The sequence below is a fragment of the Ranitomeya variabilis genome, chromosome 4 (genome assembly GCF_051348905.1).
Source record: "Ranitomeya variabilis isolate aRanVar5 chromosome 4, aRanVar5.hap1, whole genome shotgun sequence".
Lineage (NCBI taxonomy): Eukaryota > Metazoa > Chordata > Amphibia > Anura > Dendrobatidae > Ranitomeya > Ranitomeya variabilis.
This window is the reverse complement of record NC_135235.1, coordinates 117,060,185-117,073,374: the sequence shown is the minus strand read 5'-3', so window position 1 is coordinate 117,073,374 and position 13,190 is coordinate 117,060,185. Positions and strand designations below refer to the sequence as shown.

The following is a 13,190-nucleotide window of genomic DNA, read 5'->3' as shown; positions in this document are numbered from 1 at the left end:
GTCATATGACCTGTCATACGACCCACACGTCCTAGTTCGCAGTCCCCTCATGTAATATCCAGAAGGTATTCTAATGTGGAATTGGATCAGTTTCTAAAATGCATGCTTCAGACAATGGATTCAGACTATGTACACTTGATGGCATATGGATACAGGTGCTTCTTCCAAAATTGGAATAGCATCAAAAAGTTAATTTATTTCAGTTCTTCAATACAAAAAGTGAAACTCATATTATTTAGAGTCTTTACAAACAGAGTGATCTATTTCAAGTGTTTATTTCTGTTAATGTTAATAATTATGGCTTATAGCCAATGAAAACCATAAAGTCATTATCTCCGTAAATTAGAATACTTTATAACACCAGCTTGAAAATTGATTTTAAAATCTGAAATGTTGACCTACTGAAATGTATGTTCAGTAAATGCACTCAATGCTTTGTCCGGGCTCCTTTTGCATCAGTTACTGCATCAATGCGGCATGGCATGGAGGCGATCAGTCTGTGGCACTGCTGAGGTGTTATGGAAGCCCAGGTTGCTGTGATAGCAGCATTCAGCACGTCAGCAGTGTTGGGACTGGTGTCTCATCTTTCTCTTGACAATATCCCATGGATTCTCTCTGGGGTTAAGGTCAGGCGAGTTTGCTGGCCAATGAAGCACAGTGATACTTCATTATAGGAAGCCTTTGCAGGTGTTTTTTAGTATTCTAATTTACTGTGATAATGACTTTTGTGTTTTCATTGGCTGTAAGCCATCATCATCAACATTAACAGAAATAAACACTTGAAATAGATCACTCTGTTTATAATGACTATATAATGAGTTTCACTTTTTGCATTGAAGAACTGACAAATTAACTTTTTGATACTCTAATTTTGTGAGAAGCACCTGCATATAATTAAATAAATTTATTGCAAAGCGGCTAGACCCGTTCACAGCATTTCACAATGCCCATTCTAATCACTAGGTTGCCTGTGTATTGCAGCACCAGACAGCTCCTCCAGACCAAGAGACACTTTATGAAGCCTCTTCGCTATCTGGCTAAGAGTTGAAGACCCTGATTTATTAAACAGTTTCCACCAGCATTTTGGCATAAAACTCCTTGAAATGCCAAAAAACTTTTGCCCAACTAGTTGTGTAAAAAATGTTTGTGAATGTCTGCATTTTTACGCCAGTCCCAACCAGCTCCACCATCTTTTTGAAAATAGGTCAGAGCTTAGCCTGGTGATGTATGGTCAGATTCAGAAGGCAATTTCATAGTAATGTAGACCACAAAAGTGGACTGGAGTACAATTCAGCTGATAGATACACCAAATTCTTTAAGAGGCGCATCTCACGCCTTCAGCCTTCTTTTAGAATGGCGTGCAAAACACCAATCTTCATGACTCAAGATTTCCCAAATAGTATTTTTCTCCTACGTATCATTGGGGGACACAGGACGAATGGGTGTTATGCTGCTGCCACCAGGAGGACACTAAGTTAAACACACACAAAAGATTAACTCCTCCCCTGCAGTATACACCCACAGGCTGGACAATCCAGAGCCAGTTCTTACTTAGTGTCTCAGGAGGCACTTGGGTCCTCAGGACCCCACCAATTTTTGTTTTTAACGGAAGGGAGCGACAGGCAAATTTTCAGCTCTGATCTCTCCCGCACCAACAACGGGCAAGTACATGGAGCGTTCCTCCTGTATCCTTTCCCGCGACGATGGATGCCAGCCCTGGCTCACTTTCCAGTGTGGCGACGGTTCCCTAGCGTTCCGATCTCCCTCCCTCCCTGTCAGGCGACCACGGGGACTAATCATCCACCTAAGTTTCCTGGAGCCAGGGCACAGCCGGACAGAATGCCATGGCGTCCGTGCAGCCGCCCACTGCATCACCACTGAACATAGCGGATGTTGCACGGCGGCAGAAGCTCTCCACCCTCTCCCTACTAAGGTGAAGGTGGATGGAGCATCGGCCCCATCGCACAAGGTAAGTGCGGGGGCCGACCAGCTGACAGGGGACCGCCCGTTCAGGGATCCATTATTCTCTTTCTAATGCGGCGCTGCAGCCGCGGGGCACGGGCAATCCGGCGCTCTGTTAGGGCGGTGGCACAGTTTACCGTCCCTGGTCCGGATTCCACCACGGACAATCTGTGGCAATGGCAGCGTTCCGACGCGCATAGCAGGGAATCCACCGCCCGCCCACGACACGCCCCCCTCCCTCTCTCTCTCTCTCTCTGGGCGCTTCTCGTTCCCGAGAAGCGCCCTTCTCACATCTCGGCGGCCATCTTGGACCAGGAAGTGCGCTGGCGGCTCTGCAGCACCACAGCGCACAGGACTTCAGGATCTCTCTGCCAAGCACCGCAGAACTTGGTGAGACGCACTCAGTAGGATTGTCTCTTCCCCTGCCAGTACGCTCACTTTATGGCAAAGATGTCACAGTCTAGGCAAAAACGGACTGGAAAGACCCACTCTGTTATTTTTGCTGTGTGCACCTCCTGCAAGGTATCTCTGCCCCGAGGTCACACTACCCCGCTGTGCTCCGCCTGCGAAATGTCTGCGGCACAGGATACTCCGGCCTCTGACCCGGAATGTAGTGAGCCTAGTACCCCCGCATGGGCGTCCTCCCTTGCTCGATCTGTGGCATCCTTGGAAAGGACGATACAGTCCCTCCGTGACCCGTCCCTTACCCAGGGCGCTTCCACGGATGATGTAACGCGGCCTAAAAACCCCTCTCGGCCTAGAGGTCGTACCGTTTCCAGAAGCCCTCTCTCATCTAGAAAGAAGTCCAGGGTAATATCTCCGGTCCGTGATCAGCCCTCCGGCTCAGAGAGCGAAGTCTCTCGTCACTCATCCCCAGCTCATAGCAGGGAATCCTTTCTGGACGACGCATCCAGCGTGTCCTGTTCCCCAGAGTATCGTCACGACCAAGAGACCCTAGATTCTCTCATAGACTCGGTAAGTCAGACGCTACAGTTAGAGGAGGAAACCCCGTCCAAGGCGGTTCATCCCGTGTCATTCGGGCGAACCACAAAGGCTCATAGATTTTTTCCTACGCATCCTCAATTTAAGGACATTGTCGATCTCCACAGGGTCCGTCCGGATAAACGCTTCTCAGGTCAGAAGGCTATGCAATTGAAGTATCCGTTTGCTCAGGACCTTGCTAAGGAGTGGTCTCAGTCACCCTCCGTGGACCCGCCAGTGTCGCGGCTAGCCACCAAGGCGGTTCTATCCTCCTCCGAGGGCGCGTCCATCAAGCATCCCACTGATAGACAAATTGACCAGATGGCTCGCTCGGCTTTTGAAGCTTCCTCGGCTTCTCTCTTCCCTTCTTTTGCCGCCACATGGGTTGCAAAAACCATGACCCATTGGGCCGAGTCTTTAGCCTCTACAGCTCTACACGCCGACTTACCCCCCGAGGTTTCACACCTGGCCACTCAGATTGCCAGAGCGGGGGACTTTGTAGTTTCCCGCATCCTTAGACGCGGCCAATTGTGCCTCACAGGCAGCGGCCAATGCTGTCACGATCCGCAGATCCCTGTGGCTCAGGGACTGGAAAGCGGACTCAGGATCCAAAAAATCTCTCACGTCCCTTCCATACCAGGGCGAGCGCCTTTTTGGGGACAAACTAGATAAAATTATCGCAGACTCCACAGGGGGAAAGAGCAAATTCCTTCCCCAGCAACGGACCTTTCGTCCCTTTCGCAACCAACAGGGCCGAGGCCGATATTTCCGTTTCGGCTCCAATTGGTCCAATTCTCCCTCCGCGCCACCCGGCGCCGGGAGAGGTCAGCGCAAGGACAGAACCTCCCAGCCATCTTACAAACCTTCTCCCTCTTGGAGAGGCAGACCCAGACAACAGGGGTCCAGGGGGCCCAGACCCAACAGGTCTCCACCTCAATGACTCTTGGCAGACGCCAAAGGACACCGACAGAGTTGGCGGCCGCCTACTCTTCTTTCGGGACGCGTGGCTCTCGGTAGTTCCCGACCGATGGGTCCGCGAACTGGTATCCTTCGGTTACAAGATAGAGTTTGTCTCTCTTCCCCCATCTCGTTTCTTCCAGTCCCCTCCTCCCAGAGCAAGGGTCCGTCAGTATTTTCAGGCCATAAGATCGCTATGGGAAGACGGGGTCATCATCCCGGTACCTCAGAACGAGAGGTACCAAGGTTTCTATTCCAATCTTTTCATTGTACCAAAGAAGGACGGCTCAGTACGTCCAATATTGGACCTCAAGCTCCTCAACAAGTACGTCCGTGTACGTCAATTCCGTATGGAGTCCCTCCGCTCGGTAATTGCCTCTCTGGAAGAGGGCGAGTTCCTTGCATCTCTAGATGTTCAAGACGCTTACTTGCACATTCCCATCCTACCGTCTCATCAGCGCTTCCTCCGCTTCGCGGTCCAGGGGCACCATTTTCAGTTTGTCGCCCTACCTTTCGGGCTGGCCACTGCTCCTCGGGTGTTCACCAAGGTCATGGCAGCTGCCGTGGCCATTCTACATGCTCGAGGCATAGTGGTGTTGCCCTACTTGGACGACATCCTCATAAAAGGCCCCTCTTTCCGGTCCTGTTCAGAAGCGGTAGACGTCACTATAAATACCTTTTTGCGCCTGGGCTGGAAAATCAATTTCAAAAAATCTTCCCCAGTCCCGGCCCAAACCATATCCTACCTGGGAATGATCTTAGACTCCTCTCAGGGTCTAGTACTTTTGCCTCCGGAAAAGGTATCCACTCTTCAGAGAGAAGTCCGAAAGCTTACTCAACCTCGCTCTCACTCCCTACGCTTCTCCATGAGGGTACTCGGCAGGATGGTGGCGGCAATGGAGGCAGTGCCCTTTGCGGTTTTTCACCTCCGTCCCTTACAACATGCCATTCTGGCAGTATGGGACAGGAATCCCGCCTCGCTCGACCGCCGTCTCCTTCTCTCTCGCCCAATCAGACAGTCCCTCAGGTGGTGGACCAAGAGGTCCTCCCTGACTCGGGGGAAGTCTTTCCTTCCGGTGCACTGGCTGGTTGTCACAACGGACGCCAGTCTCTTCGGCTGGGGTGCAGTGTTCCAGCGTCACTCGACTCAGGGTCGCTGGTCTCCGCAGGAGTCCCAGCTGCCCATCAATATCCTAGAGATTCGGGCAATCAGACTGGCTCTCCATCATTTTCAGCCGTTCCTCTCCGGCCGTGCGGTCAGAGTCCAGTCCGACAACGCCACTGCGGTAGCCTACATCAACCGCCAAGGGGGCACTCGCAGCAAGGCGGCCATGGTCGAGGTGACGCTAATTCTCCGCTGGGCCGAGACACATCATTCCATACTCTCAGCAGTTTTTATCCCAGGCGTGGAAAACTGGGAAGCGGACTTTCTCAGTCGCCACAGCCTCGATCCCGGAGAGTGGTCTCTCCATCCCGCAATCTTTCACCAGATATGCTCTCGATGGGGGACCCCGGACGTGGACCTAATGGCATCTCGCCTCAATTGCCAGGTTCCCGTCTTCATGGCCAGGTCTCACGACCCCTCAGCCTTCGGAGCCGACGCTCTCGTCCTCTCATGGCAGGGTTTCAGACTCCCATATATCTTTCCCCCAATTCCTCTTCTGACAAAGGTGATCAGGAAGATCAAGGCAGAACGGATCCCAGTACTTCTCATCGCTCCGGACTGGCCGCGCAGGACATGGTATGCCGAGATGGTTCAACTGGTCTCAGACGTACCTTGGAGGCTGCCGAGTCGCGCAGACCTCCTGTCTCAAGGGCCCATTTACCACCCGAACTCAGAGGCCCTGTGTTTAACGGTGTGGCCGTTGAGTCCTGGGTACTGAGGCAGAAGGGGTTGCCCCAGACGGTGATATCTACCATGCTCCGCGCACGCAAGCCTTCTTCTATGCGCATCTACCACCGCGCCTGGAAGGTATACTTCGCCTGGTGCAGGAAGCGGGGACGTTTCCCCCTCCGTTTTTCTATCCCTCACATTTTGGAATTCCTCCAATCAGGCGTAGACTTGGGTCTTGCTCTCAGCTCTCTTAAGGGCCAAATTTCTGCTCTCTCGGTTCTTTTTCAGAGAAAGATTGCAAACAGATTGCAGGTCAGGACCTTCATCCAGGGTGTTTCTCATATGGCTCCGCCTTACAAGATGCCTTTGGAACCATGGGACCTGAACCTAGTTCTCCGTGCTCTTCAAGAGCCCCCCTTTGAGCCCTTGCATGAAGTGTCTTTGCTGTTCTTGTCTTGGAAGATTGCCTTCCTCGTGGCTGTCACGTCTATTAGACGTGTCTCTGAGCTGGCAGCTCTGTCGTGCCGACCTCCTTTCCTCGTGTTCCACCAGGACAAGGTGGTTCTGCGGACATGTCCGACTTTTCTTCCGAAGGTCGTTTCCTCCTTCCATCTTAATGAGGAGATTGTCCTTCCCTCACTGTGCCCTGCTCCTTCTCACCGCACGGAAAGGGCGCTCCACACTCTGGACTTAGTGAGGGGTCTTAGACGTTACGTCTCCAGAACTGCGTCTCTCCGTAGGTCAGACGCCTTGTTCGTTCTTCCGCAGGGGCCACGGAAGGGACTACCTGCTTCCAAGGCCTCCATTGCCAAGTGGATTTGTTCCGCCATCCAAGAGTCCTACCGTGTCAAGGGTCACGCCGCACCTCCGGGGATCAAGGCTCATTCTACCCGGTCAGTCGGCGCGTCCTGGGCCATCCGGCACCAGGCATCGGCAGCGCAGGTCTGCAAGGCTGCTACATGGTCCAGCCTGCATACATTCACGAAGCACTACCATGTGCACTCTCAGGCCTCGGCAGACGCGTCCGTCGGTAGGCGAATCCTACAAGCGGCAGTGTCTCATCTGTAGCTCGTAGGCACGCACCGCATTTATAACTTCTTGTTGGCCCACCCAGGGACTGCTTTGGGACGTCCCATTCGTCCTGTGTCCCCCAATGATACGTAGGAGAAAAGGAGATTTTTGTGTACTCACCGTAAAATCTTTTTCTCCGAGTCATCATTGGGGGACACAGCACCCTCCCTGTTAGCCTAGTTGGCTCAATTGTTCTTTTCAGTCTGTGTTTTGACTATGACATGTTTTCTGTTTGTTAACTGGCTTACTCCTACTGCTTTGTTACCGAACTGGCTCTGGATTGTCCAGCCTGTGGGTGTATACTGCAGGGGAGGAGTTAATCTTTTGTGTGTGTTTAACTTAGTGTCCTCCTGGTGGCAGCAGCATAACACCCATTCGTCCTGTGTCCCCCAATGATGACTCGGAGAAAAAGATTTTACGGTGAGTACACAAAAATCTCCTTATTAACATGTTTGTTTTTAAATTTGGGAACTACTTGAATAAGGTCTGTTTTATAGTGCAGGTTCTCTGTGAGATAATAATCTGGTAAAATGGAGATTAGGTGTTGCACGTTACAATTTTGCTTAGGTCTCATATGGAATTCAATATGTCATCTGTCAGATCATGAATAGACCACCTAAAATCTATTGCAAATAAAATACAAACACCTATGAGCACACCTTGCAAAAAAATAAATCCATTTGCTTGTATATTTTGGTGATGAAATACAGTGTAATTTATTTCTTGTATGTTATGTGCCTGCAGAAAACTAAAAGGAAGCTTGAGGATGCATTGCAGAGGTTGGAGTGCCTGTATGAGAAGCTGAGAGAGAATGCCGTGAGTATATGTTCCCAACACTGAGCTTGCACACTGAGCCATTTAATCTTTCACATTAATAAAATTGCCCAAAGTGATCCCCGGATCACTGCTTCGAAGTGTATGATCCCATAAACCATTACTCCTTTCTAACCTTTTTTTTCTGCATAAATCAGACTGTGCCTTAGAAAGATGTTGTTTAGGGTATGTTCACACAAGGTGTTTTTGCTGCGTTTTTTTTGCTGTGTTTTTTTATGCTACTTTTCAGCTTGTTTTTACAGTACCAGCAAAGCCTATGAGATTTCAGAAATCTCATGCACACACAGTTTTTTTGTGTGATCAGTATTTTGTGCTTTGCTGCGTTTTTTGGGCATAGAGCATGTCACTTCTTTCAGCGTTTTTGCTGCCTTTTTTCAGTGTTTTCACCCATTGACTTGAATGGGTGTTGAAAAAAACGCTGCAAAAACGCAGCAAAAATTCAGGTATCATTATTTGCTGCGTTTGTGCTGCTGAAAATTCAAGGACATTAGCATGGACAAAGAGAAAAAAAACCGCACCAAATACGTACCAAAAAACGCACCAAAAACCCACCTAAACCTGCGTTTTTGACTCAGGTTCTTTACTGCCAAGAAGATCAGGTTTTGCTGCAGAAAAAAAAGCAGCAAAAACGCCCTGTGTGAACTTATCCTGAGGCTGTGTGCACACGTTGCAGATTTTTCGTGGGGTTTTTTCCGCATTTTTTCGCTATAAAAAGGCATACATTATGCATCCCATCATTTAGAATGCATTACGCAATTTTTGTGCATATGATGCGTTTTTTTTCCGCAAAAAAACGCATCACGGTAAAAAACGCAGCATGTTCATTAATTTTGTGGATTTTTTGTGGATTTCCCACTATATCATTGCATTGGGAAAAATCCACAAAAATGAGCAAGAAACTTGAGAAAAACGTGAAAAAAAACGCATGCGGATTTCTTGCAGAAAATGTCCAGTTTTGCTCAGGAAAGGAGTAATTTCTGAGATTTGGCATTCATTCAAATGAACAGAAGACAATGTAATACGGAATAACATCAAGGTCATTCTTCGTAGCAGCTCTTTACTCTGGCTATTAGACAAGAATGGATATGCCCCTTCCCCAAATATAATGTGCTTAAGGCCTATTAATGTGTGTCCTGTTTCAGGCCACTTCTCTTGTAGGTATAAGAATAGTAAAATATAAGCCCTAATGTGCTTGGGGAACAGCATGGCAGCAATCTAATGGACAACTTCATAATACACTGCTAAGAAGACATGTGGTCCTCCATAAATATCTGCACCACTTCTTTCTGTGACCTGTAGACAAGGCTATTGCAGTCATACACTGCAGTGGGCTGTAGTGCACAGTGCCTGTGGCACGCCGATTGCTGCTGCACGTGGAGCAATCTGTAGCCTCTCTTGTTCTTTAAGAAAAATAGTCCATAAAGTAAACAATTCATGCCGTTCAACCTCCTCTTTGATTCTCTTTAGCCTTTAACTTAATTCCCAGATTTCATACTGCAATTTGTCCAGTTATGATGCAAGAGTACAGCATCAAATAATCTGCTAAAAACAGTACCATCACAGCTTGCTGTGGTCATGTTGTGATACTTTTTTCTTTCCATATTCTCATAAATTAGCGAATATATACAGTCACAGTGGCTGGACTGTCACCTCCGTTATAACTGTATGACAGGAGCTGTCTAGTCATAATCATTATCTCTGATAGGAGCTTCAGTCTTTACCACTGAAGTTCTCCAGAAGAAAAAATTCATACAATTGCATTATACAGTAACGTCTGCTGATTAAGATGGTGACCCCCCCTTCAGAGAGCCTAAAGCTATGTATTGCCTAGGGATTCATCATCAGATCAGATGACCTGGTGAAGAGACGTACACCTTGAATTTCCCAATATAAAGGAACAACTATATAAGATAATATTACTGACAGTATGAATTGAAAACAAAATCGCTGGACTGCTACTTTTAAAGGCTTTGCCCCGTTAAGAAAACCCACTTTCATAAACCCTATTGTGCAGTTGGTAGAGAGGGGGCTGTGGATAAATATCCTTATCTGTCAGCATAAGTGGAGAGCAGTAAGAATATATTGTGCTTTGGAGAATCTGTCCTTTGTTACGGCCCCCATAAACATTAGACAAGTGTTGGCTGAATATGCCGGTATCGACAGTTTCGGCCAACGGTCTATTGCGCACGTCTGATTTTGTATTGACGATTGCACTGTTCTTCCGAAGATAAGCCCCCGGCTGACATGTCAGTTGACTGCTTTCTCATTGAGAACACTGGAGCGCTCGACCAAATGAGTGCCCTCAGGTATGGAAGAATTGCCAAAGCTGTCTACCTCACAAGTGATCAGCCAAAGCATTATTTGGCTGACAGCCATCTATTGTGTACGGCCAGCTTTATATTGGCAGCCTTACATAGGAACACTTTGTGTTCAGCTCACCATACCCAGAAGATAACTGGCCTCTGCTTGGTTGACTACATCTTTTTCCAACAACGTGAAAAGCTCATGTTCTGAATTTTCAACATTACCTGATGATGGGATGTTGAATGCAAAGATTTTGCAAAATAAAGCAAACTATACTTATTTTGTATTGTAATTATTACTAATACAAGTGATTTCTTTTTATATAGTTTGTGATTTGTGTATTGAATAGTCATCGTATCATTTTCTTTCAGCTATCTCCGCATATTCTGGCTGGGCTACATGACATTGCCTGTTGTATGGAGAGACGCAATTACCAGCAAGGTCTTGCTGTACACACACACGTGGTCAGTGGAAGCAACTTCAGTGAAGTCTCCGGTTTCATGCCCATTTTAAAGGTCCTAATGACAATTGCCAGCAAATTGGGGGTGTAGCACTAAAAACTGATGCGGACATTACAGCTATACACATGGGAGCTGGCAGCATAAAGTCTTTTTATACTGTAGAATGGTTAATCACATTGCACCATACTGGTGTAGATTTATCGGCCATCGGACACTTTCTAATATACAAACAGTACACGGGAAGCAGTGCAATACGTTCTTCATATAGATTATTGAACAAATGGAACGTAGATCTAGTGTGATGCCATCTTGATTTTTGTGCAGAATTAAAGATAAAATTTAGTGCTGTGCTCATTTTCGCCCAGAATGGAACAAACAAAGTGAAAAATTTAGCCCAGTACTGAGTGGTGTCGCAAACTTAAGATTGCTCGAGTTTACACATGGAATGGTTTTATGTTCAGGACAGAATTCCTAGAAATCAAAGCAGTTATATGAAAGGCTACAACTGTGCAGGGGAGCGCACATCTTCCTCCAAAGGCATCTGGAGTGCAGTACCGTTTAAAGGGAATCTGCCACCATTTTCTGAAGGCAAAAAAAGTGATATTTTCGGTAAAATCGCTGATTATTAGTAGCAGTGATGCCAAGTGTTGGAGTCCTCTTAGTGATGTGTACGTGGAATGAAGGCTTCTATATCTATGAACTGCTCTTCTGGCGTTTCGCCTCTGATCGTCGGCTTTGTCCCTCTGCACAGTGTAAGAGCAGTGCTGTCTGTCATTTGCAGGAGGGTTGGGGCTAGTACTTCAGAAGTGCTATCATTCAGCTGCAGGAGGGTTGGGGCTAGTCCACCGACTGTACAGTCAGTCAACTTCAGAAGGGTTGAGGCTAGTCCTCCTGCAGTGCTGTCAGTCAGCTGCAGGAGGGTTGGGGCTAGTCCACCGGCAGTACAGTCAGTCAACTGCAGGAGGGTTGGGGCTCGTCCACCTGCAGTGCTGTCAGTCAGCTGTGGGAGGGTTGGGGCTAGTCCTCGTGCTGTCAGTCAGCTGTGGGGGAGGGTTGGGGCTAGTCCGCCAGCAGTACAGTCAGTCAGCTGTGGGAGGGTTGGGTCTAGTCCACCAGTAGTACAGTCAGTCAGCTGTGGGAGGGTTGGGTCTAGTCCACCAGCAATACAGTCACCCAGCTGTGGGAGTGCTGGGTCTAGTCCTCCTGCAGTGCTGTCAGTCAGCTGTGGGAGGGTTGGGGCTAGTCCTCCGCTTCCGCTGTAGAACATAACTTGATATAGTGAAAACTGCTGCAAAACAAAGAAATTACTGGCCCAGTGATGAAATCTAGGTGTCTGTCACTACTTTGTTGCCCTCAAAACCTGGTGGCAGAATCCCTTTAATTGTTTGTATGTTATAGACCTTTCTAGTCATTGGTTTTGTGGTTATAATTAATTTTTAAAAGATCATGAGAAAATGAATATCTGCTCCATTGCCTGCATTTCGCACCCATCATCAGGGCTTCTGTTTGCTTTGATACTATTATTGGCTAATGCTGGCTGTAATAGAGATGCTGGATTAACAGAAGTTCCCTGGTCTTGGAATTGTGGACAATGTATGCCTCATTCTTACTTAAGAATATGGCGTACTTGTAAGATAAAGGAAACACTCAGGTCGCTACTGCAGTGTTTATTATTTTAAGTTATTGCGTTATTTAAAATCTGTTTCTAAAAGCACAAATATGCTGAATAAATCATCTGACATGACTCTTACTTCTTAATCGGAAAAAGGGGTTGTAAAGCTCTGATCAACAAAGAAGCGTCAGCTCTCCTGACATTTCCGGATTAGTAGTGACCCATAAAATAACCATTCTGGGGCATCTCTTCTTATATTTTTGCTTTGTGCTCTTCTGTTATTGCTACTATACATTTATGAATAAATTGGCAAACAGTTGTGTGGGTGTATTTGTTAGCTATAATCACTGCTGACATAGGGACACAGGGGTAATGGTGGCTCCTAGTTACAAATGTATTTGTACATTTCTAGGAGTAACAAAGTAATGGCACAACACGGAGAGCTCTTAAAAAAAGTTCCAGAATTATTGTTCTTACGCTGATTTCATAGGTTCATGCTATATACAGATGGCACACACCATAGACCCATTCATTTAAATGTATAAGTTTGGTTCACGTAGTAGAAAGCCAAGACAGACAAGTCAGGAGTCTCATTAAAGGCACAAAATGTTACACTCTGCCAACCGCTTCATTGAGTTATTGTTCTACTTTTTGGAAATTAATTACAGTGGGGCAAAAAAGTATTTAGTCAGTCAGCAATAGTGCAAGTTCCACCACTTAAAAAGATGAGAGGCGTCTGTAATTTACATCATAGGTAGACCTCAACTATGGGAGACAAACTGAGAAAAAAAATCCAGAAAATCACATTGTCTGTTTTTTTATCATTTTATTTGCATATTATGGTGGAAAATAAGTATTTGGTCAGAAACAAACAATCAAGATTTCTGGCTCTCACAGACCTGTAACTTCTTCTTTAAGAGTCTCCTCTTTCCTCCACTCATTACCTGTAGTAATGGCACCTGTTTAAACTTGTTATCAGTATAAAAAGACACCTGTGCACACCCTCAAACAGTCTGACTCCAAACTCCACTATGGTGAAGACCAAAGAGCTGTCAAAGGACACCAGAAACAAAATTGTAGCCCTGCACCAGGCTGGGAAGACTGAATCTGCAATAGCCAACCAGCTTGGAGTGAAGAAATCAACAGTGGGAGCAATAATTAGAAAATGGAAGAC

General features: G+C 47.0%; 1 protein-coding gene across 5 annotated transcripts in view; it reads left to right on the top strand.

The window, feature by feature from the left end:
* Positions 1-12,334, top strand: part of SEC31B (SEC31 homolog B, COPII component) — a 126,713-nt gene extending 114,379 nt beyond the window's left edge. For all 5 annotated transcript variants that reach the window (XM_077259158.1, XM_077259163.1, XM_077259160.1 and 2 more), the window contains 2 exons: positions 7,550-7,621; positions 10,315-12,334. In XM_077259158.1, the coding sequence (XP_077115273.1) occupies positions 7,550-7,621; positions 10,315-10,494 (252 nt within the window). In that variant the 3' untranslated portion in view covers positions 10,495-12,334. The remainder of the gene's footprint in view (positions 1-7,549; positions 7,622-10,314) is intronic.
* The last annotated feature ends 856 nt before the right edge of the window (positions 12,335-13,190 follow it).